At 44.1% G+C, this 26,821-nt stretch overlaps 1 protein-coding gene across 2 annotated transcripts in view; it reads right to left on the bottom strand.

Annotated features, from left to right (window-relative positions):
- Positions 1–26,821, bottom strand: part of SLC24A3 (solute carrier family 24 member 3) — a 481,010-nt gene that overhangs the window by 19,397 nt on the left and 434,792 nt on the right. For both annotated transcript variants that reach the window (XM_027069494.2, XM_053200292.1), the window contains exons 10-15: positions 23,137–23,270; positions 21,058–21,218; positions 20,001–20,271; positions 12,963–13,129; positions 9,671–9,785; positions 7,926–8,038 (exon numbers count right to left, since the gene is read on the bottom strand). In XM_027069494.2, coding sequence (XP_026925295.1) covers positions 7,926–8,038; positions 9,671–9,785; positions 12,963–13,129; positions 20,001–20,271; positions 21,058–21,218; positions 23,137–23,270 — 961 coding nt within the window. The remainder of the gene's footprint in view (positions 1–7,925; positions 8,039–9,670; positions 9,786–12,962; positions 13,130–20,000; positions 20,272–21,057; positions 21,219–23,136; positions 23,271–26,821) is intronic.

The following is a 26,821-nucleotide window of genomic DNA, read 5'->3' as shown; positions in this document are numbered from 1 at the left end:
TCCTTAATTCAGCTCACCCGGCTGTCCTTCCCTGCTTCTTGACCATTTACCTTTTAGTTTCTGACATAGTTAGGCTCAAAAATTTTCCTGATAAGATTTTACTACTTATAAAATACAAGATTCTAGACTACACAGTCTTAATCATATATAATCATTGGCTTCCTAATAGCCCCTAAGTTGTGAATATTACTGAAAAATAAGTGGACATCCTTCCAAAGACATGCAGATGGCCAATAGACACATGAAAAGATGTTCAACATCACCCATTATTAGGGAAGTGCAAATCAAAACAGTAATGAGGTATCACCTCACATCTGTCGGAATGGCTAAAATCAACAAGACAAGAAGTGACAAGTATTAGCAAGGAGGTGGAGAAAACGGTATCCTTGTGCATGGTTGGTGCAGCCACTGTGGAAAACAGTATTGAAGTTCTTCAACAAAATTAAAAAATCCAAATACCACATTATCCAGCAATTCCAATATTGGATATTTATACAGAGAAAACAAGCACACTAACTTAAAAAGATATATGCACCCCTATGTTTAATGTAGTATTATTTACAATAGCCAAGACATGGAAGTATCCTAAGTGTCCATCAATAGATGAATCAATAAGGAAGATGTAGTGTGTGTATGTGTATATATATACATGGACTGAGTAAGCCACAGGAATAAAAGGCAAAGCATAAGGAATACAGTCAATGATATTGTAATAGCAATGTAATGGGACAGATGGCTACATTTGTGGTGAACAAGGGATTATGTATAAACTTGTCAAACCATTAAGTTGTACGCCTGAAACTAAGGTAATGTATGTCAACTATACTCAAATAAAAAAAATAAATAAATACAAGAGGGATTCCTGGGTGGCTCAGTTGGTTAAGCGTCCAGCTCTTGGATTTAGCTCGGGTCATGATATCACTGTTTATGAGTTTGAGCCCACATGGGGCTCTGCGCTAGCAGTGCAGAACCTGCTTGGGATTCTCTCTCTCTCCCTCTCTCTAATAAGTAAATTAAAAAAAATTTTTTAATTAAAAAAATAAAAAATAAGTTAATAAATATTTTCCTTTGAATTTTAAAAGTTCAAAATGAAATCTTCAACATATGGTGTTGAAACAACCATATGTCCACATTCTAAAGAATGAAGCTGCACCCCTACCTCACACCATATACAAAAATTTTGATTTCCCTGCGATTCATAAACTTTATAGATTATATTGCTGATTTTGTTCTTTCAAAAGAGAGCACTACATTGGATGTCTGTATCCTGGAAATAAAATGAAGATCTCTCTGGGATGGAGTACAGAAATAGCAGCATTTGGAAGAAAATGCAACATGACACATCTTTCTCCAGTTTTCTGAGCAAACATTTCCCCCAGGAGCACTCTCTCATGTGCCATGCCTGTTGATCACAGAAGTGGCCTGTTTCTTCTCCTGTCTTTTCCCCTTCACTTCAGTTAAGGGTGATCTTCAACCACAGGATTCGATGTGCACAATCCCAGCAGAACGACCAAAGTGACCCAATTATGTCATGTACAGATGGAAAACATGAATTTGGACCAAAAATCTAATAGGGCCTGAATTTCTGTCTTCATGATGTCACCCTGTCACTAAAGTCAGGAACCTGAAAAGCATATGTTTTCATGACTGTGGGTGTTACTGAATGAGAATTATGTTTAATTTTCTGTTCTCTGAAGAGTGTTGGGAGAATTTCAGAAGGACAGGAAAGGCGGGCAGATATCAGGGCTCATTTATGGCAGACAATGTGCCCTGCTAAGTTGGGATTTCAGACCTGATATCCATGTTCAGTCATGGAGATTTCAAAGCTGATGGGGAGGAACTGGTTCATTTACAGGACGAATTCTGAGTTGTTATTGTTGTTGTTGGTTGAAAGGCTTTGCTTTCACATTATATGATTGCACCCTCTAACCACAGTACAGAAAAAAATAAGCACAATGGATCTTTAGTACACTGGAAGGATTTGAGTCTCCTGCTCCTGTCTGTCAATCCCTCCTTGGAGAGAGTCCATATGGTAAAAGTCTATTATATATGGATCAGTTTTCCAGGTTATTTAGAAGACCATTTTTTTTTCATCTTTTTGCTGCCTGCTTTTTTTTCAAAACTATTTTATTTATTTATTTTTTTTAAGAGAGAATGCCAATGCAGGGGGGTGGGCGGCAGAGAGAGAAGGGAACAGGGGATCCAAAGCAGGCTCCATGCTGACAGCAGTGAGCCTGATGTGGGGCTTGAACTCATGAACCATGAAATCATGACCTGAGCCAAAGTCAGTTGCTCAACTGCCTAAGCCACCCTGGTGCCCCCTGCTGCCCGCTCTTTAGCCACTATTCTCTGGTCTTCACCAGAGGAAACAAAAAGCAGTTGAAATTCACACAGGTCTGAATTTTACTTCTTTACAACTCTGACAAGTGGGGAAATGCAACAGGGGCACACGCCAGGTGGATCTGCTGGTGAACTCAACAGATCCACACCCAGTGCTCTGAGCTGGGTTAAGGTGCACAGAAACCAGGCAGAGATGGGGTGCTGATGAAGATAGGCTCTAAAGACGGACCAGGAAATGAGAGACAGAGCATTGCGTTTAGCAAAGCGAGAATCTCTGGAGGGAGAGAGACACCCAAGGCTGAGTGTGACTGAGTAACGATAGAGGGTCCCTAGTAGCACTTCAGAGGAAGTTATGTTGTACTATTCCCGTTATATTCAACACTCTTTTCATGGCTCAAGTATGTACATGCCCATACTATGTGCCGCAAAGAAGCTCGCCCTCATATGGCTTCCTCTGGTCAGAATGTCAGGGTAACGTCTGTTTGTTTTTTTTTTTTTAAAAGAATGTGAGGGTGCCATGAAGCTGTCCTCCAAATCTCAGGAATGAAACAAGGACAAATGAAAATGTAAGGAATATTGCCATTTGCAAGAAATAATTAGGCACAAATAAAGAACTTCAAGGTGTTCATATTCTTTATAACAATTCCAGCTTTGGGAAAATAGCCTCAAATGTAAATACAGTTTTATGTAGAGTTTTTTTTAGATGTTTAGAATCTATAAGAGTGATTTACAGAGATGTGTGTTGCATCATTATTTATAACAGTGAAAATCTTGAGGCAAGATGTGTCTAACAGCAGCACGGTTAAGGAAATTTTGGTAGAAGTAAAGAATATGAGGTTGCCTTTAAAGATGATGTTTCTAGTGAGGTTTTAAGGAAATCTTGATATGATGTTTGATATAATGAGGAGTATAAAAAGCAATGCACATAACTGTAGAGTGGAGTGTCAGCTATATAAACCAGTATGGAAAGGAAAACATGCTGAAATATTGAGAACTGATAGCTACAGATCATATTATGCATGATTTTTATCTCGTCCTCTGAACCTGCAGTCTCATGGGCAGCCACAAGCTACATGTGGCTGTGTAAATTGAAGTTAATTAAAATAAAATGAAAAGAAAAAACTCCAAGTCTGCCCTTGAACGAGCCACATTTCAAGTCCTTAAAAAGTCTCATGGAGCTAGTGGTTACTATATTGGACAGCACAACATACAACAGCTCCATCATTACAGAAAGTTCTACTGGGCAGACACTGCTCCAGAGTTTTCTGGCATTGGTTTCTCTAGTTTTCGATGAAGACCATGTGCTATTTTGATAATCAGAAAAAAGGAAAAACAAAGTCAAGTTAAGGTGACTCGACTGTAGAAAAACCCAGGAGATTGTCTGAGGAATGGCGAAAGAGAAGCAAGGTGATTTGTGATTTAAGGAAGCAGCTACTTTAATGAGAGAGATTCAATATAATCAATAATATGTTCTCAACGTGGTTACAGGAAACATGTATTAGCTGTGAGGGGGAGGGTCCACATATGACTCAGAAAAAGGAGCTCAAAGAGGCAGGATTGGTCAGTGTGCCCCAGGATGGTTGTCATGACAGGGAGAAGAGCCCTAAGATACGAGCTGATGCCTCAGACAATAGCAACTCAACGGCTCCCGTAAAAGGTTGTCCATTAAATCCTCTTTCTTGTTTGGCCCCCACTCACAACCAGACACTCCAGACTTTAGAGACGGCTAGTGTCCACTGACATCTTCATTGCCTCTCCTTCCTGGATGCACAGCTAAACAAGTGTCCTGGATCCTTCTTGCATCTAGGTGGGAATGTTTGACTTATCTACACAATGGGTGGGAGCAAAGAGGACATATACAACCTTCAGTCCTCATCACAAAACCATCTGCATAATATTCCATGCCCTTGCTTTCTCTGCTTCCTGTGTGTCTATTGGAGAGGGACTCCAGGAGGGTAGAACCACAGGATGAAATAAGCCCCAATCTGAGTCTCTGTCTGAAGAGCCATGGGAGCTGCCAGGATGGAAATATCTGCAGGGGATTTGGAGGAAGAAATAAACGTTTCTTGGGCTGCCCCAGTGAAATGTTGGGGTTGTTTATGATACATATAGTAGTAGCGATACTTACTCTAACACATAAATTCTCATTTGATCTTCTATGCAGAATGTGTTAATGCAGCAGGTCTGGTTCCTTAATCCTTGCATGCCTCTAGGGGAGCCTAGAATGATGACAGATCCTCAGCCAATCCCCAAGAATGCGGTCCTTGGAATGTTCTTTGTGTTACTGATGAATGATGCTGTTTTGCGCTCCAAAAGCAATGGGGCATGCTGTACCAGCTTGTCAGGATTGTTTAGAGAGCTTTATGATGTATATCTGGGGTCTATGCTGGAATTCTGAATTTTGCTATCATGGCTGTATACTGAGCAGGAATGTGTCTACCTGACCAGCACTCCATAAAAGTCTCAGATTCCCGTGGACTGCCCTGGATAGAGATATCTCACACATGTCCGTATAGGTTGCTGCTAGAGAGAAAGCATGTCTTATGTGACCTGGTGGGGCAGGAATTGGTGCGTGCATCTGACCTCTCTGGATTTTTCCTGATGCATTTCGCTTTTCTGCTGCTTTTACTCCATATCCTTTGCTATAATAATAAACCTTGGCCATGACTAAAATCTGCTACTAAGTCCTGTGAATACTCCTGGTGAGTCACTGAACTTGTGGGTAGTCATGGGGCTCCCTAAATGCCTCCCACCCATGGGAGGTACAGGCTCTAGTTATGGAATGAAGAAGTCATGGGGATGAAAAGTACAGCATAAGAGAATATAGTCAATGGTATTGTCATAGTATTGTATGGTCATTACACTTGTGGTGAGCATAGCATGATGTATAGATTTGTCAAATCACTACTTTGTACATCTGAAACTAATGTAACATTGTGTGTCAACTATACTTAAATTAAAAAAAAAAAAAGAAAGAAACAGGGGCACCTGGGTGGTTCAGTTGGTTAAACACTGGACTTCGGCTCAGGTCATGATTGCACAGTTTGTGGATTTGAGCCCTGCATTGGGCTCTGCGCTGGCAGCTCGGAGTCTGGAGCCTGCTTCAGTTTCTGTGTCTCCCTCTCTCTCTTCTCTTCCCCTGCTTGCCCTCTCTCTCTCTTTGAAAACTAAATAAACATTAAAAAAATTTGAAAAGAAACTGTGAACAGAGGGGCCTGGGTGACCCAGTCCAGTTAAGCATCTGACTTGATTTGGGTTCAGGTCATGATCTCACAGTTCATGAGATCAAGCCCTGTGCTGGGCTCTGTGCTGACAGCATGGAGCCTGCTTAACATTCTCTCTCCCCCTCTCTCTCTGCCCCTCACCTTCACATGCATGCACACGGTCTCTCTCTCTCTCTCTCTCTCTCTCTCTCTCTCTCTCTCTCTCTCACAAAATAGATAAAGAAGTCTAAGGAAAGAAAAAGAAACACACAAAAAAAACAAAACCAAAACCAAAAACCAAACTACCTCCTACATAGGTCTTCACCTAGGAAAACAGAACACAAATTGTCCAGAATAAGTATGCTTTCTATCTTGCACTTATATATCTTAGTACCATCTGTTGACATTCTAGCACATACATCAAACTCTTGTGAATCTGGTTGATGTGAGTCTCTTCATAAGTGCCTGACTGACAACAGTGTCACTCATAAAAATCTTAGAAAGATTGTCTGGAATCCTGTGACTATCCAATTTATGATGTCCTTTCAGGGGCCAACCTGGATGACATTTCTTCAGTGTCTCTTCTACATTCATTACTTAACATGTAATAAGATGAAGCCAAGTTCAAGGGCCATGAGTGAGATAAAAACAAAGGGTGTGCAGGGATCCCATTTAGTGGTGGGGTCCAGAAAGGAATCCTGAATGAAGGGGCAATAGAGACCCCTGGAAGAAGGGACATCATTTCAAATGGGACGAGTGACAAGGTATGCGCATCTGAGGCAGAGTAGTCTGCAGGAGGGGAAATATAGGGCATCTTCAGGGACAGTGATTCTGAAGGGCGCTAGCTTGGCTCTAAACAATGTCAGAGGTGGCAGGTAGCTTGGGAAGTATGATGTTCAGGGTACACTGGGAGCTATGGAAGAATTGGCCTTTCTGGTGGATATGTATCTGTTTACATTACAATCAGTCAAGGCTTGGTGGTCCTTATTCCTGGGCTCAAGGCCAGGAATGATTTTGAATAAGCATGACATTCTCCAACATGCCAAGTGCATCTCTGCCTCAGGGCCTTTGCACTGACTGTTCCTTTTGCCTGGAATGCCCTGCCCTGCCCATTTCCCCATGGCTGGTTCTCTCTAGTTATTTAGATTTCATCTCCAAAAACCAGCTTCCCCCCAAGGCAATGTGGCCTCTCTCACCACATCATTACCGAATTTCACTGACAAAATAGAAGAGATCTCCACTCCTTAGAACATATTCTGCTTCTTTCCATCCCCTTATGCTTATCTTTATTCTCTGATGAAATCTCTCAGTCAACAGGTAATTTCACATGAACCAAAAACCTTTCTGTATGAATTTTGATTTCATTGCAACTGGCTGGACACACCTTCCCTAGTTGAAACGGCCATTTGTCAAACAACTTTGACGACAACCCTTGTCTGAGCCGCAGCATTTTCTGCAGGATATACAATTACTGAACAAATTTTGCAGCTAAACTAAGGTAATGCTCAGTAACACACTGAGAGAGGCACTCAGCACTGGGTTGGGTGTAAACACTTTGGAGGCATGCTACCCTTTTCTTCCTGTGTCCAGGCAAAAATCTTGAATTATAGTTTCTCCCTCAGTCCTCAGACAGTGTTGAGGACAGTGGTGCCATCAGCAGAGGGGGAACATTTTCAAAGAATGGGAAAGAGTGCCAGACCCTCCGGGTCGCTCACCTGCAAATCTACCTGAGGTCACAATTAGCTCAGGCTTGAGAAAGAGCATGGAGGCCATCGCCTCACAGTCTGACTGTCACCAGATCCCTGACAGAGAGGGTCTATTATGTTTTGTGTCCCTTCCTTCACGAATAAAATTATTTTGCCTGTAAAACAAATACACTAGACAGGGGTTGGCAGATGATGGCCCATGGGCCAAATCTGGCCCACCTCCTGTTTTTGCATAACCCATGAGTTAAGAATGATTTTTATGCTTTTCAGTAGTTGAAAAAAATGGAAAGAATCATAGATCATGTATCATGACATATAAAAATTATATGGAATTGAAATTTCTGTTTCTATACGTAAAGTTTTATTTGCACAGCCATACTCATTCATTTACACGTTGTCTCTGGCTGCTTTCAGGCTACACAGCAGTAGGGGTGGGTAGTTGTGATAGAGACTGGCCCTCAAAGCCTGACGTATCACAATCTGGCCCTTTACAGAAAAGGTTTGCCAGTTCTGTTCTGGAGTCCTGAATGTGCCCACAAGCCTGACTTTGGAAGGACTTGGATAAGAAAGAGTTTGTTTACCCCTCGATATTAGTAATACCGCATCTCCTTTGCCCTGAAAACAGTGTCCATGTAGCCCTAGATTTAAAGAGAAATCACGGAGAAAACCCACTTACATAGGATCCATAATCCACAGCCAGGGTCTGCAGGGCCCATGGGAGACCAAGGCCAATGAGGATATCAAACACGTTGCTCCCAATGGAGTTGGATACAGCCATGTCTCCCATGCCTGCGAGGATGAGAGGTCACTTGAGTTAGTAAGGAGATCTCAGGGTAGGACAGGGAACCCCAGAGGGACTCTCCCAACCCTTTGGTCTGATAGCCAGAGACTTAGCTGGTAGGTCTGCTAGCTCATTTGCTAGGTGATTCCCTTCCCAGGCCATCACCTGTATTTTCAACAGCATATGCATTTTTAGTAGAATGGAACGGAATATGACAAGAACAGAATAGAATGAGATGCACATTCTAGTGAGTTGTTGACCTTTACTTCAAACATGACCACTGGCTAAATGGGAATGATTCCAAACACCAAATAGAGTTCCAAAGATTCTGAAACACCCTTCTAGAAAGGAATAAACTTGATAGTTCTGTTAAACCTCTCATGAGCTCACCAACCCATATATTTTAGTACCATCTCCCAACTGCTCTACCCTGTTCTCAATTCTTCTACATAACTGAGTACTATTAAGAAAAAATAACGTGGAGTGCCGAGGTGGCTCAGTGGGTTGAGCATCTAACTCCTGATTTTTGCTCAGGTCATGATCTCATGGTTTCATGAGTTCCAGCCCCACGTTGGACTCTGCCTGCTGACAGCGTGGAGCCTGCTTGGGATTCTCTGCCTTTCTCTCTCTCTGCCCCTCCCTCGCTCATGTTCTCTCTGTCTCTGTCTCTCTCTAAATGAATGAATAAATGAATGAATGAATGAATGAATGAATGAAATCAGCAAAATTTAGTGAGTACATCTAGAGGATACTATGCTAAGTGTTACAGCTGCACATTGTGTTTGTTGAAAACAAATGCCGTCTAGCACAAATCAGGCATATAAATTAGAGTGGTGCTAGGGAAGGGCATGGCCATCTGGAAGGGGCGTCCACCTGTGAGCTTGGTTTTGAAGGAGCGGAGGGTGGGCCATACACTGATGACTGACCTGTGGCAACCATCACTGTCAAGGGTACTGCAGCTGGGCAGACCTTAGGTCATGGAGTCTGTCTTTTCTAAGCCTCAGTTTCCCTAATCCATAAAATGGGCATATGATTTTCCCTACCCCATGGAGTTGTTTAAATTAAATAAGATAACAATACCTAAACTGCTTTGCTCAGTGTGTGGCACTCAGCAAAGGTTAGCTATATTACATTTATTACTATTTTTAATAATAGAAGAATGGTAATACAACCTTCAGAAGAGGTTCTGGGTGCTACCTAGAAAACATCTCTGCCTTTCTTAAGGGTAGATCTTCTGGCTTATTTCCCTGTTCTATTGATGCCAGTTAGCTTTTTTTTTTTAATTTTTTTTAATGTTTATTTATTTTTGAGACAGAGAGAGACAGAGCATGAATGGGGGAGGGTCAGAGAGTGAGGGAGACCCAGAATCGGAAGCAGGCTCCAGGCTCTGAGCTGTCAGCACAGAGTCCGACGCGGGGCTCGAACTCACGGACCGTGAGATCATGACCTGAGCTGAAGTCAGACGCTTAACCGACTGCGCCACCCAGGCACCCCGATGCCAGTTAGCTTTTTGACCAACACAGCACTGAAGTCACCCATCACCCTGGTAACTGCCATGTGGATCCCCCAAAGCTCTTCCTGCCCATAGGGAGGCCTTCCTTCCTCCCCTATCCCTGCCCCCATCTAACTGGAGGCCTCACCTTGTCTGGCCACGATGAGGCTGGCCATGCAGTCAGGCACACTGGTTCCAGCTGCCAGGAAGGTAATCCCCATGATGACATCAGGAATCCCCAGCGTGTATCCAATGATTGTGACCTGGATGAGGCAGGAAGAGGTGGTGAGCAGGGAGCCAGTGCCAGCCCGACCCACTTGTGGATCCTCTGCCTGACAGAAAAAGTTGCAGTCTGGCTAGTCTGTCCAGGGAGCAATGCCTGCTCTCTGTATCAATGCAGAGGACCAAGAACATTTCATGGAGCAGACCAGGACTGCAGGTCAGGGGACCAGGGTGCGGTGATGAAGCCCAAGTTTTCCAACCAAAGACTGGTGTTTTATACATGTTCCTTTCAGGCGAGGCAGCCATCTCGAGATAGGAGAAACAGTTTCTGGGAAAAAGTGATATTGGGACAGAATATTTAACCTCAGACTGGTCCTGGGAAAGAAACCCAGAATGGATGACTGCCATCCTGTGCTGGGAATTTAGGTATCTGAGTTCCGAGCTGCACAACTGGAATTCACGAGAACTTAAAGCGTGGGAACAACAGCCACACTATACTCGCTTATGTTGATTGATTTAGTACTCAGACACCGTGCTAAGTGGTGTTCATGAGTTTTAACTTGTTAAAGTTTCACAACAACCCTGCAGGGTAGGTGCTAGATTACCTCCACTCTTCAGATGGGAAGCGGAGGCAATGCTCAAGGAACGCTGGGGACAGCCAGGCTCCTCTCCACAGGCAGCACCACCATTTGCATAGAAGGGGTTAAGCCAGAAGGCAGAAACAGGTGCTACCCAGGCAGTGCCTGCATTATGCAAATGTGCCCATTCTTGGCCCCTGATTTCCAGAGGGGGGAGGGGAAATAGGCAGGCAGTTGGAGAGGCTAGCTGTTGAGGGGCCAGTGGTAAAATGGAGGCAACTGGAAAAAGAAAGCAATTCCCGTATGTTGACCTAAGGAGAGGTCCATCCACAGGAGCGGAGATGATTAGGTCATTTCACGATGCCACCTGAGCGTCTTCACTTTCCAGAAAATTAAGAGAAATGCAAACCATGTGTTGTAAGTAGCACGCTCTCTTTTCAGCTCTACCTGGCCTCTCAGCCCCACTGTAAGAGACACGTATCCCTGACTTGGCTCCAAAGGTCACAGTTGCTCCTTCCCCATCCAAAGGTTTGGGGGATGGTAAACCGCTGGGATACCTGACTTCTTCCTCTCAAACCAGAAAATGCACTTGATGTCCATTCAGTGCAGGACTGATTTGGGGATGGCCTTGGGGCTCTCTGTCTCCCAGTCTCCAGGGAGGAAAGTGAGATGCACTTGTTCCCAGGGACCTTTTGTGAAATGGAGCTGGCCAAGCTGTGTCTCTCCCTTCTTAACCCTCAGCTAGGTCCCTGCAGGGACCGGTTTGGCTCAGTGGCATGTGGCCTGGAACAGAGCTGGGGTTCCTGCTCTTGCTAGTGTCATTATTACCAGGTTTGCAGTTTTGTCTGGAGTTTGGGGAACCGATTCTCCAGGGAGCTGGGACCAAGTCTTGTATTTCTCCTTGTGTTCTCCCTTACTCTTGGCCATTTCTCAGAACTTCTTAGAACCTCCACCAGGGTGGAAGGAAGAAAACAGGAGGGGCAACTCCAGGTCTCCTGGTAGGCTTGCAGGTTGGTGGACCTGGGAAAACCAGCTAGCACCTGGAGGTTAGGAACACCAGAACTATTCCCCAAACTCGGAACAGAGACGGCACCCAATGCATATATCAAATAAAAACATCAATGAATCCTGCATGGGGGAGAAACCCTACAAGATGTGGGTTAGAAAAAAATTATCTGCAAGGGCGCCTGGGTGGCTCAGTCAGTTAAGCATCTGACTTCAGCTCAGGTCACGATCTCGCGGTTCGTGAGTTTGAGACCCACCTTGGGCTCTGTGCTAATAGCTCAGAGCCTGAAGCCTATTTCAGATTCTGTGTCTCCCTCTTTCTGCCCCTCCCTCTTGCGTGCTCACACTCTGTCTCTGTCTCCCTCTCTCAAAAGTAAATAAACAAAAAAAAATTATCTGTTGATGTTAAAGGCAAGGGATAATTTGTGAGTTAACTGTGTCAGGTTTACAAATTTGCCATGATTTCCAAAATAATCTCTTCAGAACCTTTTTTTTTTAGCCCTTGGATTTAATGTTTATTTAGTTTTGAGACAGAGACAGAGACAGAGTAAGCAGGGGAGGGGCAGAGAGAGAGGGAGACACAGAATCCAAAGCAGCTCCAGGCTCCGAGATGTCAGCCCAGAGCCCGACGTGGGGCTCAGACTCACGAAATGTGAGCTCATGACCCAAGCCGAAGTTGATGCCCAACCGGCTGAGACACCTAGGCGCCCCTAGATCTTGGGTTTAATTCTCCAGAATTTATATTACAGTTCTGTGCAATGTTTGAACCAGATTAATTTAGATTTGAGCAGTTTTGTCACAGCTTTTCATCTCTGCCTAACTCTGACTGGACTAGGTTTGTTCCCCAGTTAAAAAGCAGAGTTGTAAATGGGCAATGCACTCTGGATGGTTGTGTTGCCTTAAAATGGCTTTGGGGCAGAGGCTCTTTTGAGCCCTAGCCCCACAACCAATGCCGGTCCTTGAATCATTGTTTTAGCTTCAGAAAGGACCCTTGAGTGGTCTCCGGGTCTAATGACCTTATTTACTGGTTGACAGTAAACTGAGACTCAGTTAGGGGAAGTGACTGTGACAGAGGGAATTATTACTCCCTGATTCTTCATGCCTTTCCTTCACACCCTTTGCCTTGTGGCTCTGCTGTTCTTCTGGCCAGAGTAGGCAGAGTATATTTTCCCTACTCCCATTGATGTTGGGCACAAGTCACCAGCCAAGGCCCTAGGAGGCACCTCATGTTTCCACCAGTCCTCTAGCATTCCAATGATCCATCATGAGAAGAACATTCCCCGGGTAGCCACAGGGTCCAAGGAAAATGAGCAAACCTATGGAGTAGACATGAAACCCACCCACAGCCTGAACCAAACATAATCATGCTGTAGCTGGAAGGAGAACTGCTCGGTCGGTCAGTGCCTGCTAAGATGACTCAAACCACAGTCAACCTGTAGATATGTGAGCAGAAGGATAAATTCTTGTGATTCTAAACCACTGAGTTTAAGGATGGTTTGTTAGGCAGTTTCCTGAGGTAATGGCTGACTGATACAGTTACTGGGCTGAAACCCCACTCCCTATTCCCCTCTGATTGGAGCACATTTTTCCCTCTAAAGAGATCTAGCAATGCTGTGGGGTTCTGAGTCTACTCACCATCCACACCATCATGTAGGAGAAGGCTGCAATCCATAACGTGGAGGAAGCAAATGTCACCATGAACCACTTCTCCCAGCGCGGCTTGTTGCAGTTGGGTACCGTGAAGTATAAGACAAAACTCAGTGGCCAGGTGAATGCCCACTTCACGGTTTCCAGTTTTCCAGCTGGGAAAATAAAAAAGGCAGAAAGCACATTAGTTAGCTTCCTCTCTCTGTTTTACCAGCCCTCCATGCTGCTTGCCCCTGACATTTACAGCCTAATTGATGGCCTGGGAAATAAGCCTTATCACGTTGTTCTTTACATAAAAGACACAAATGGCTTTCCACCAGCCATGAAACCTGGCGTTCAAAACCCAGTAGAAAAAAAAAAAAGGTATCCACTGCTCACCTGCTAGTTAGGCACCCAAATGACAGATATGTCACTTCTGAGCACACAGGGCTGGGAGGATGGTTTGGCAAATGGGGCCAGGTGGGAAAGGATGAGGATGATTCTCAGACACAAAGGGAGAGGAGTGTGTGGGGGTGGGGTGAAGGTGGGGGAGGGGAGCTAGGCAGACCACCAGTCTGCCTGGGGTCTCTTCTCCCATGATTAGATAACACAATCTTACAATATTATAAAGTGTCAGTGGTCACAGCGCCATCTAGTGGAATTGCTCAATATTGTCTGTCAACTCACTGAAATCTTGAAAGATGGTTTGAAAGCTCTCAAAGTTGTCAAAACACTGCTTGGGGGTATCTCAAGCTGATATGAATTTGCAAATTAGTCATTGATTTCTGGCTTTCTAAATACCTGCTTTCAGCGATGAGGTGATGGATTGGCCAGTGATGACCTGATCCTATCATCTCTGTGTTGTCTGAGCTCTGTGTTTCAGGCATACGCATAAATGCTTATTTTGGTGACTCTATTTCCATGAGTTCCTTGTCGTCTCAGATTTGACAACCATATCAGGTCTCATTTGGCCTTTATTACAATCCTGCTTAAGGGCTAATACCTCTGGTAAGAAATGCATTGTATATACTCCCTGCTCCAATGGAGATAAAAGAACATTTCCACCTTCCAGAAAGTTCCCTGAGTCTCTTTCCAGTCAATCCTCCACCCTCTGCCACCATAGATTAGTTTTTCCTGTTGTCCACCTTCAAATAAAGAAAATCACATGGTGCATGATTTTAGTCAACATGTTTTTTGAGATTCATTCGTGTGTCAGGAATTCATTCCGCTTAGATTGTTGTATAGTCTTATTATACACAACTTATTATCCATCCTCCTGTGGATGGGACTTTGGGGTTGTTGCCAGTTTTGAAGTATTACAACTAACGTGGCCATGAGCATTCCTGTATACTTTTTTTGGTGGGCATGTTTTTATCTCTCTTTGGTTGAAGACCCAGGAGTAGAACTGCTGAGTCACAGGGTGGGTGTTTTTCTAACTTTGTTAAGAAACTGTTGAGAAATCCTCCAAAAATGATCGTCCCATTTTATACTCCCCCCAGAGTTAAGGAGGTATTTTTAAAATGACACTTTGAACAGTGATTAATAAACTGCTAAATGAAATTTATTTCGTAATTTTATAGCGGTATCCAGCACTTTCCCAGTTCGCTGCTACGAGATGGGAACAAATGCCACAGACACCAGGGACTGTTTGGCTGGATTTCAAAGCAAGAAAGCTGTCGGGGGATTTTTGTGAGCATTTTTACAAATGCTGTAGAATCCAGAACATAGTCAGACCCTTGGATCCCAAAGGCATCCTGGAGTCCTGCGTGCTGCTAAATCCTGTGATGTAGGGATGTCAGTTACGCATCTCGGGACCCCCTCACTGGCCTTCCAGTCTTCCTGAGGCCCCTGCACAGACAGACTTGGTCCAATTTAAATACACACACCCCATCAAAGTTATAAAGAAATACACCAATGGGAAGGGGAATGACTGCCATCTGGCTCTTTGTCATCCTTCAGAAATTCTTCAGAAAATTAAACAAACAAAAAAAGAAATCGGAACTTATGACTGCAGGAGCTTAGAAAATGATATTAAGTAAAGCTGGAAGCAGTACATGTTAGGACCAATGAATTCTGAGTTTTCTTCTCTCAGCTGCTTTAGAAAGTTCTGACTTGACTCTGGTTAGGGCCTTATATCTAGAAAAGAGTCTTCTGTTTCATGATATAGATGCTTTCTGTGAGTTATGGCTCCACTGCAACAACAAACATACAGCATAAATTCAATCAGTATGGGGAACCTGGGTGGCTCAGTCGGTTAAGCATCCGACTTCTGCTCAGGTCATGATCTTGTGGTTTGTGAGTTCGAGCCCTGCGTCGGGCTCTGTGCTGACAGCTCAGAGCCTGGAGCCTGCTTCGGATTCTGTGTCTCCCTCTCTCTCTGCCCCATCCACCGCTCACGTTCTCTGTCTCTCAAAAATGAATAAACATTAAAAAAATTTTTTAAAATTCAATCAGTATAATCTGGAATGTAATGTAACAAATACAGCTCCTTCAGCAAACCAAGTGATACAGAAATGTGCTTTTTAAGTGATTTTGAGGAACTGCAGCAGCAAATAAGGAACATTCCTATATTCTGGTGTGTTCTTTTTCCTGTGGAAGTGTGTTTACCTACATTCACACATAAACGTTTCTATTTCTGTTAGTCAATGGTAAGGCTTTCTTCATGCAAGGATAAGAATATATGTTCAACTTATACTCTGCATAGGTGTATATGATTTACATATATGCCATATGAATTTAACCTCTATGTATATTATATGCACATATAAACACAGTGATGCATGTGCATATTTTAGCTAGCTTAAGTTTCCATTTCTAAATAAAGAGGTAAAAATGATTTCCTTTCCTCTCTGAGTCAACAGTATTTCTGGATATTTCCCCATCTTTTCTTCCATTGCTATGTGATCCAAAGAGAGTGCCCTGGGGACAGGTTTATTCCTTCATTTAACGAATATTCATTGAATGCTCCTCTGCCAGTGTGCACCAGGTGCTGCTTCAGGTTTTAAGGATACAGCCATGAATGAAGAAAACAAAACTCTCTGTGCACGAACCCGATGTACCAGTGATCATGTGATTTCTCGGAAGTCAGCCAGCAACTGAGAGATGAAGCCAGGGGACATGAAGCGGGGACTCTGAGCATTACAGTATCCCTTTGAGTGTGACTTGCCTCTAAAAAGCAAAGGACCTGTTCTTAAGTTATACTCCTTATTGAGTTTTTAAAGAAGCTTAATTCTATTGAGAAGAAAAAGTCATTGCTCATTATCATAGGCCTAGATTAAATATATCAATTTGTTCTAACTATACAGGCAATAAAAATGTTTTAGAATGGAAAATCTAGAAAAATTTAAATAATAATTCCACCTAGGATAAACATACTCATATTTTGGCATACTTCTATTGAGTCTTTTTTTCTGTGGAAGTATGTTTGCCTATGTAAACATTTCTATTTCTGACAGTCAATAGTAAGAATTTCTTCATGCAACAGATATGAATATATGTGCAATTTACATGTATATATATGCATATACATATATACTGTGCATAGGTGTATATAAAAACATACATATGATATGAGCTTAGCCTATACACATATTATACGCACATATAAAAACAGGTATGTTAATATCTGTGCATATATCATATAAGCATAAAACAGTATACAGATTTATATAGTATATGAATAAACATGTTAGACGTATACATTATATCAACATGTGCACACTGCACATATATGCACATGCTTATATTCATGCATGTCCATGTATGTGCACATATATGTATACACAATATATGTGTGCACATGTACATACATCATAGATATGCCTGTATTTACATACTTCTACATAATTTCTTATTATTTTTTTTTAAATGTTTACTTATTATTGAGAGACAGAGAGACATAGAACGTGAGCAGGGGAGGAGCAGAGAGAGGGGGAGACACAGAACCTAAAGCAAGCTCCAGGCTCTGAGCTGTCAGCACAGAGCCCGACATGGGGCTCGAACCCACAAACTGTGAGATCATGACCTGAGCCGAAGTCGGTTGTCTAACCAACTGAGCCACCCAGGTGCCCCTCTACATAATTTCTTAAATACTAATTATACTCATTATAATCAAATTCTGGAGAGAAGAAAGCCCTACAGCCGTGACAGGAACAAAGACAGCCCATGCCCCTGCAAGATTACCGCTGAGAACGAGAAATGTCCTCATTGTGTGGCCAGACCTTTTTCAGGCCAAAGGAACTTAGTGCAGAGGAACTGGATGTTCCTAGACTGAGTCCTCCCAGCTCCTCGAGTGGCCTCTATTGGCCACTGCTTGAAGGGGTTTCCCTGCCCAAGGAAGGGCCTGCTGGACACTCAGATCAAAGTTCGTGAGTCCGGGAATGGGGTTTGGCCTCAGTTGGTGGAAGGGGACAGAGGATCATAATTGGACGAACCCACTCTCCGTTTCAAAGTCAGAACCTGGCTCTGAATGAGGCTCCCCTAAGGCTCAGGGGAGCTGTAAAGATCAGCCATGTGAGGGTGCTACTCCCTCACTGGCTCAGGTGTGGCCCACAGACAAGCGGCACCAGTGTCGCCTGGGGGCTTGTTATAAATGCAGAATCTTGGGCCTCCACCAGACCTTCGGAATCAGAGCCATTTTATCAAGGATGCCCAAGGTGAAGACCTTGGATTCCATTTCATGTCTTGGTAGCTTGGGCGGGGGAGGGGGGGCGGTGGGTAGGAAGGCCCAGGAATGAAGCAGAGATCCTGAGGAGTGGCAGGACCACGCCGAGCATCCTTTCTCCTCTCATGCCTGTGCTTCCAAAGGATGTGGAGGCCCCGAAGTGGACTTCCCGACCCTTGTCTACAGCCACATCTCTTAATGTACGAGGAGACAAGATGGATGATGTAGCTGGAAGCCCCAGGCCTCCTCATCTGTAACTAACCTGAGACGAGAAGGGAAGGTGAGCAACAGTTACAAGGTACCTTGAAACCTCAAGGGTTGGCCTGGCATTTATCCCATTCAGGTTAGAAACACAAACAAGTGATCCGAAGGGGGCCCCTTTGTCCTACTAAGTAACGAGGCTCAGTTGTGGAAGCCAGACGTCTGGTGTCACACATGTATCTTTAGTGTGAGATAGAGGGGTGTACTTGGGGCTTCTGGGAGGCCGACATGGCCCCTTACAGAGCATTAATCAGTGAAAGACTTTAGCAAAACAGTTATTTTTAGAGCTTGGTTGTGGGCTGCCAGTGGTGAACTCTGAAAGCAAAGGCCAGGCTAGACAGAATTTGAGATGTAGGCCCCCAAGAGTCTATGCCCTGACTCTCAGAACCTGTGAAGGGGGGCTGAGCTACCAGTTCCATGATTATGCTATGCTATGTAGCAGAGCTGACCTCCTGACGGGGAGGTTAGACAGTTGGGCCTGATCTAGGCCCCTCAAAATCTGAAGGGGAGGGCCAAGATACTAGAAGCATGAGAAGCACCCAAAGCACCATTGCTAATTTGAAGAACACAGGCCTTCAAGGGCAGTGGGCAACCCCCAGCTGACAGCCAGCAAGGAAAGAGGACAGCCTTACAACCACAAGGAACCAGGTTTTGCCAACAGTCTGCATGTGTCTGGGAACAATTGTCCCCAGGGCTTCTGGGAAGGACTAAGTCCCGTCTGCACCTCTAATATGGCCTTCGGAGCCTCTGAAACCCAGCCACACTGTTTTAAGCCACTAAATTTGTGTGATTTGTTATGCAGCAATAGAAAATGGACATAAAAGTTCATAAGGGAGAAATAGAGGGGACTGGTCACTTCATCCTTAAAATGCTTTTGTACTGGCTGATAGGGAAGAAGGTTGCCAAGAAATATAGCCAAAGGTGGCAAAATGGGTAATGAGCCAGTATACTTTTTTTCAGTCAAGATAACCTTCTAGCAAGTAATGATTTAACTCTGGCTGGGCAGTTGGGGACTTTGGGATATAGGATCTGAGTGAACAGTGTCTAGTTAATTTTGGTAAACATTTGATGAGGCTGAGATCTGAGGAGCCCTGAGGGGGCACAGGAGGACAGCTCTGGTCCAAGTTCAACTTGATGTCCCCTCACATCTGAAAATAACACAGAACTCTGAGACTCCACACCCACATGCTACCATTAAATGGCCTTTCAAGTGGGTCAAGCAATACTTCCAGAATTCAGTCCTCCTGGAAATTCAAACATCCTGGAGAAGTTGCACACATTAATTAAGCCTCACAGATTTGACCAGGGCACTCTTTCCTAAAGCAGCCAGAAGTTTCTGGAAGGTCTGGCAAATAGGTAGAATTCTTTGGGCTTGGGCCACACATTCCAATAATGGGTGGGGTAGGAGGACAAGGTCTCTGGAATAGCCAAGTCATTGTTGGGTAGCAGTCAGGAGAGGACAACTGCCTTGGTGGCTGGGGTCCTGAAAACTATACATGCCTTGCCCCTCCCCTTCAAGGTACCAGGGAGATTCCCGCTACCAGTGTGACTGTATGAGATTCAGCTGGGGATGGGATGCTTTTGCTAGGTCTGTATCTTGGTGGTATTTTAGGTCATGGGAAAGGAGAAACCTTCGAGGGTGAGGGGTAGGAAGTGAGCAGAAGAACAAAAGCCAACTGGGAAGGCTGCACATGCTCCCCTAGACTGGCCTTGGCAGGACAGCTCCCCCAGCCAAATGTAACGGGATGGGTGAAAGTGGGTGAAGAGCTTCTTCCTTTGAGCACCAAGCTGTCTCCCCAACATGGGTTGTGAGAATTTCCTCCTTAGCACCAAAAGGTCCCACAGAGCAGCTAAGAGAAGATCTTTCTCCATGAAGTGTCGAAAAATTTTACATTTTGTCAAAGAACCCACATTTCAGCTAATGATCATGTGTCACCATCTTGTTCATCTCTGAACCCTCTAAAACAGAGTCTTGCCCATGGTAGAAGTTAATATAAATATTTCTATATTCATGTACAGAGATAGTTCTTTGAATTGGATGGCAAAAAGATCATCAAAGTCAAGGACATGTACTCAGTGCCCAAAAATAGCTCCCGATCCCAGCCCCACATAGGTCCTCTTACAGGGGAGGTCGAATGGTGTGTATGGTCCTTCATCATCATCTTCATCCTCCTCTTCCTCTTCATCATTCTCGTTGTTGTCATTGTCCTCATTCTCATTCTCTGTCTCGTTACCAGCCTCAGCAACAACATCATCCCTCCGAGTCCCATTCACACCTCTGTCTGGGCCACTGCTGGGCCCTGTCCCATTCTCCACGGTGTGCTTAATTGGGATTTTGATGGCCACCTCAGATTCTCCATTGGCGTAGGCCCTACTATTTATGAGTCTTTGCCTCTGGAAAGAGAAAGTCACATTCTTACCACAGTCATAGGGACTGTAGATCCTTACAACTAGGACACCAGCTATTAGGACCATTTTTAGGCTGTGACAGGGAAATGCTTCCAGAAGACTCTTCAGTGAAGTCTTCAGGGATTCTTCAAAGTAATAAGCAACTCAGACAACCTCCTTCTGGGAGGAAGGATTCATATGTTATGACCCACAGGAGTTTGCAAATCCCTTTAGAGAAAATATCCTGTTTCTCCAATGTGCCCTTCATTTCTGTCAGCGTTCTCAATTCCCTGGGCACTGCACTATTATCTTTCTTCTTTGGACTGTAGGAATCACTTGGTCCATATATGAGAAAGCCACAAAAATGTGTCTGGACTAGTGTATCAATATGGCTGCCACTCCAGAGAAAGGGTTACACAGGAGAATTCAGGTCAGAGACTGCATTACTTTAAAGTAAGGCAACCTTGATTTAGCAACTGCTTCTGTGCAAGTTCACATCGAAGGGTTCTACCCATATGAAAGATGAAAAGAAAAAGGTAGGTAGAGGGGATAAGAAAGTTTTTCTATATGACTGGGAGCCTGATCATATCTTTCAACACGTGGACACGTGGAGAGAAGAGCAAGAAATAGGATGTACAGCTGGCTCCATCAGCAAAGATGTTGGGAAATATCTGAGGAATATTATTGTGTTCAATGTTGAGTTTGGTATTTCTGTTTTCAGACCAAGAAATGTCCTCCCCTTCCCAAAGTCTCCCACCCTGCTCAGAGGCTAACGCAGTGTTTCCCAGATACCTCATTGATCAACATGCGACTGGCCATGGAGAGTCGGGTCTTGGGGGGGAAGTGGCTGGTGATCATGATTCGAAGTCCAGCCTCAGAGAAAGAAAGCTGGTGAGGGTAGGCTGACAGCAGCTCATCTACCATGATCACTGACGCTTTGCGGTGGAAATTGGCTAGGGAAATTAAAAACACAAAGTAAAGAAAACATTGAGGCTAGGAGCAGGAAGGAGATATTAATTTAGACTTCTTTCCCTTCCTTTCCTCCCCTTTCCTCCCCTCCTCCTCCCTCCCTCCTATCTACTCATTTATCCATCCATCCATCCATCCATCCTCTCATCCACCCCTCTATCCTTACTTCATCTACCCAATCGTCCATTTATCCATCCATCCATCTACCCACCTGCCCATCCTCCCATCTACCTTTCCTCCCTCCCTCCCTCCCTCCCTCCCTTCCTTCCTTTTTTCCTTCCTTGCATCCATCCAACCATCCAACCACCTGGCCATCTATCTAAGGAAGGCTGTAGTGGGCAAAATTTAGAGAAGAGTCAAACTCTTCTTTCCATAAGGCTCATTGATATAACTTATTTGAAATGTCTTGAAACAATTTAAGCATCATTCACTGGCACAGTAAGAATGAGTGATAACCTAAGATAATTCTTCTGTGTCTTCAAAGGATTTTTTTCCCTGGGCACAGGAAAGATCCCAATAATATTTAGTAACCCTTTCTGCCTTTCAAATGTCAACAGTGTTCAATGTTCTGAGCTGTTAAAAGCTGCAGAACTGACTTTAATGTCTAGTGGAGGGCTTAGTGGAGAAACACGAACACTGCTGTAGCCCAGTCTACGAGTAGGGCTGACAAACAGGCGTAGGTGGCTGAGCTGGCCACATTACAGAGGCCCAAGGTCCAGTGGGACCCAAATTGGTGCACCAGATTTGCTGACAGGCCGATAAAAAAGTTTCACCAAGGCCCAAGTTCCCTCTCCATGAATGTGCAATCTGAGCACACAGCTCACAGGTACCTGGACGTACACTCTCCTGGTCCTCACTCCTGTTTTCCAAGCCACTAAACCATCAAATGATCTCTGGAAACACTGACTAATAGGAGGTAGCTCTTTTTGGTTCCCTAAGAGTATTCCTTTTATGGTTAAAAACTCTCCGGAAGAGATTAAATTCTGATGTGGGATGGCACTGAATACTCTAAAGTCTTTGGTTAAGCATAAGTAGAGAAGTGTGTCACATAATCGATTTTCAAATTCAAATAATTACCCACAGATTTCAAACTCAGACATATATTTGAAAATAACATAGATTTTCTAATTTCTTTTTTGTTTTTCCTACAAAGCAACCATATGGGACCAAGCAGAAATAAACCCACACATTTTTGGAGGAAGTTAAAAGAAATTAAGTGAAAAACAAAACACATTCTAAGGCAAATGTAAATGACAATTTTCTATGTTCCTCTAAGAAAGAATATTATTAGGGAGCACTATTTTAGTTCTTTTAGTATATCAACTGCTTAATGAGAATGAGAATCTATTGACTACAAAAATTACTTTGTAAAAAAAGGGGGAGGGAGTAATTTACCATGTCATTTTTCAGCTTGGAAACTGAGGTAATGTGGACTGAAAGTGAATTTGGATATAGTAATACACTAACAACAATTATCGCAAATGGAATATTTTACATATTTTATCTCCTCTACTCGTTAAAAGGTTATCCCCATTTGGGAGAAGAGAAAATTGAGGCCCACTTGCTTCATGGTTATACAGCCAAATTGTGACAGTCAATACTTCAAACCACCCTCTCTCCCCAGTCTTCTCTCCTATACAGTCCTGTCCTAATTCTCCCTCCCCCTTGTCACTCCCAGCAAATGTTTTGCTCAAGAACTTCAGGAAACTTTCCCAGGCAGCTCATCACCAAGTATGACTGCCCCAGGATGTAGCCAAAGGGAGGCGGGGGGGGGGAGGGGGGGGACCAGACCCTTCTCTCCTTTGGTCTGCTCTGGGACAGGCAGCATCCGGCCAACCCAGCCATGGCGCCCTAGGCAGCCTCCCAGTGCTCCTTCCTTGGACCCAGGCTCCACGCGGTTACCTTTCTTGAGTAGCACCACAGTTGCGTCACAATTGCTGCTGTCATCGATTTCTGCATTGTTGGCTAAGCCGTTGACCATGTTTCCAGTACCTTTCGTTCTCCTTTCGAAGCACTGATGGATGCAAGCGTTATATCTGAACAAAGTAATGAGCAGAAGGAGTCTGTCAGCGTTTGCTGCTGCCCCATTTCCCATCCCCCATCCAGTGTTGTGCGCAGCTCCCAGTCTAGGTGTGTTATTGTCATTGTTATTATTTTGTCCTCCCGTTTTCCCTGCAGAAAATGCACCCTGTCCTATTTTCCAATTTAAGGATCTATGGTAAATGAAAATAAAACCAACATTACATAAATAAATAGAGACCCACTGCTTTCTTTGCAGCCTCTTCAAGGTCAATGGAGGCACCCCAGGATTGAGGTCCCCTGCTTGCAGTCTGTGTGTGGAAGGGTCGCCATGAGGCTCAGTGGGATGGGCAAGGTCTACCTTCTTTTGGCTGTGTCTCCAGGACCCACTGCTGCAGGGACCTGCTCAGTGGGGGGAAGGAGGAAGGAGCAGGTGTCACATCCACGCTGCTACCCAGTGTGTCACAGGCTGGCTGGCACTCTAGGTCTCTGTCTGTGTTTGGTTTTCTAAAATCACAGGTTGGGATCCTGTGAATCTCTTGTTAATGCTGTATTAGGGCGCCTGGGTGGCTCAGTCGGTTAAGCATCCGATTTTGGCTCAGGTCATAATCTCATGGTTTGTGAGTTCGAGCCCCGCCTTAGGCTCTGTGCGGACAGCTCAGAGCCTGAAGCCCGCTTCGGATTCTGTGTCTCCCTCTCTCACTTCCCCTCCCCTGCTCACTCTCTGCCCCCCTCTCTCAAAAATAAATAAACATAAAAAAAATTTAATGCTGTGCTATAATTCCAGGTCTGATGGGCTGCTGGCTTCATGGAAAAAATTCTGGGCTATGATCCTTAGAATGACTGAGTGAAAACATTGTGCAGTTCATCTTACATGTGTGTTAAAAAAGGAAGAAGCTTATTCAAATTCCTAGCACGTTTTTGGCAGGTAAATGTTCTGGTCCCTTTATCTTTAGTATTAGAAGACCTCACCCCCCTTACCAAAGAGGAATCCTAGAAAACTCTTGGGGAAAGGGAGGGGGCATTGTTCCCAGGGTGTTGTAGGCCACTGCTGCTTTTTGCCCCGCTCGAAGACCTAAAGGCCTTGGTGGCTTATTGGCCATGGGACAAACCACTGAGGTGTCTCTCCAGCTTGATCTCTGGCCTCCCAGAGGAACTGCAGCCAGGCATGGCAACTCTAAATTGCCAGCTGGCAGGCCACTCAAGCTGTATTTCCTCACACAAGCTTCTCTTCCACACCCTTTTTGCTGCTGCAGACAGGAGGCTCTGTGGAGTACTCTTCACTGAACCTATGCTTCAGTCAGAGCAGCACTGGGTGGCTGGGCCCACTGGGATATGACAGCTATCGTGGAGTAGATGGAGGGACCCTCTGTGGCTGGACAGCCCCTTCCTGTACTCCCTGGGAGTTGCGGTTCACCCTCCATTGTGTGAGGGAGAGAACATAAAACTAGTCAAAGGTAATGGTGGTTTCTGTGAAAAGGGAACCGGGCAGGCCAATCCTAGAGCACTCTTTATAAGAGGTGGAGAACAGAACCAGAACATCACTATTTTGCAAACCTAAAGAAATGATGGAGCCAGATCCTGAGCATCAGTGGCTGCCAAAACCACAGACAGGAGACATCAATGTGCCTGTTGATGGCAGAATTCACCACCACTTGGGACACAGTCTACCTTGAACTGGATTGATGGCTGGCATATAGGAAACACAGAGGTCAGAAGAACAGGATGCACCATAGTCCCGGATGTAACCAACAACTTCCAAACTGCGGGAGACTGTGTAGCTAATAATACAACTTTGTCGAAGAATAAATTGCAAGGAAAAAAAAAACAGATGGGGGATTTGTAGATTAAAAGTTGGAGCAACTCGGGGCACCTGGGTGGCTCAGTTCAGTAAGCACTTGATTTGGGCTCAGGTCATGATCTTGTGGTTTGTGAGTTTGAGCCCCGCATCAGGCTCTGTGCTGACAGCTCAGAGCCTGGAGCCTGCTTCAGATTCTGTGTCTCCCCCTCTCTCCGCCCCTCCCATGCTTATGCTCTGTCTCTCTCTGTCTCTAATAAATGAAAATTAAAAAAAATTAAAAGAAAAAAAGGGGCACGTGGGTGGCTCAGTTGATTGGGTGGCCAACTTCACCTCAGGTCATGATCTCACGATCTGTGAATTCGAGCCTTGTGTCTGGCTCTGTGCTGACAGCTCGGAGCCTGGAGCCTGCTTCAGATTCTGTGTCTCCCTCTCTCTCTGCCCCTCCCCTGTGCATACTCTATTTCTCTCTCTCTTTCTCTTTCTCTCTCTCTCTCAAAAAAAAAAATAAACATCAAAAAAATTTTTTTAAGTTGAAACAACCAATTATAACAAGTGACATTTATTTGGATTCTGATTTTAAAAAGATTTATGAGATTAAAAGAAAAATGTCAGAAATAACATTCATGAGATCATTAAAAGTTTGAACACAGATTTGGTATTAAATACACTAAAGAAGTAGCACACACTTTCGGGTCTGATAATGACACGGTGGTTGTGTGAAAAGTGAGTCCTTTTAGAGATGTGTACTGAAATTTTTACAGATGAACTGGTATGCTGTCTGGGGCTTCAAATCATGTGGAGGGAAGGAAATGGATAGGGGTGTGGGCTGCTGGCCATCAGGGCTGGTGATGAGCATGGGGAGTTTGTTATACTATTCTGTTGGCTTTTGTAAATATTCAAATTCTTCTTAATGAAAAGGTCTTCCCACTTTCTAAACTCAAGAAGAATATCTTGTCCCACTGATAGAGCTATGGGGGAGAGGCAGTATTTCTGTCATCTTGACTCAGAATCCATAGATATACCAACTTGCAGTGCAACTGTACGTTACACATTTATTTGGATTTGGATAACAAGGTAATGACACTACATGTAGTATTGTTACGAGAGCTTTCTTGGAACCAGATATCGGTTAATAACTTAACTATGCTGTCACATTTCATCCTTACAAACAACCTTTGTGGTAGGAGGCATTATGAATCCTGTTTTGGAAGAGAAGAAACAGATTCAAGATGGCTGAATGACTTGGCCGAGGTCTTACTGCTGTGACCAGACAGAGCTGAACGTGACACCCTTGTTCTCAACCACCAAACTACACTGCCTCACCTGGGGGCCAAATCCCAAGAAGGAACCCAGATATACAGAAATCAGTCCTCACTAAGGCCAAGTATGTCTCATGCTCCCTTAAGATCTTTGTCTACTTGGCCAAACTAAAATTGCTTTTTGACCTTCACACAGAATTTTTAAAGTCATCCACCCAGGAGGCAGCTGACAACTCTAATATATGCTGTTTTTAACTGATGCTACTCAGTTTTATATTTTTAATTGAATGTTTTAAATTTTGTGCCTGCACCCTGAAGCTATTTTATTGTGGAGTGTGCAATTTTATAAATCAGATTTTATAAAACCTAATGATTAAAGCCTCTGATTGTGGATGGGGATGGCTAAAAAGCAGAGATTTCAATTTAGAATTTGGGACCAGAATTTATGCAGAAAATTCTGTGAGCACAGTAGCTGCCATTCCCCATTTTATTTGCATCCTGCTGGTTT

The sequence above is a fragment of the Acinonyx jubatus genome, chromosome A3, assembly GCF_027475565.1.
Source record: "Acinonyx jubatus isolate Ajub_Pintada_27869175 chromosome A3, VMU_Ajub_asm_v1.0, whole genome shotgun sequence".
Classification (NCBI taxonomy): domain Eukaryota; kingdom Metazoa; phylum Chordata; class Mammalia; order Carnivora; family Felidae; genus Acinonyx; species Acinonyx jubatus.
Note: the sequence above shows the minus strand (reverse complement) of the source record. Positions and strands in the feature narration are given on the sequence as shown.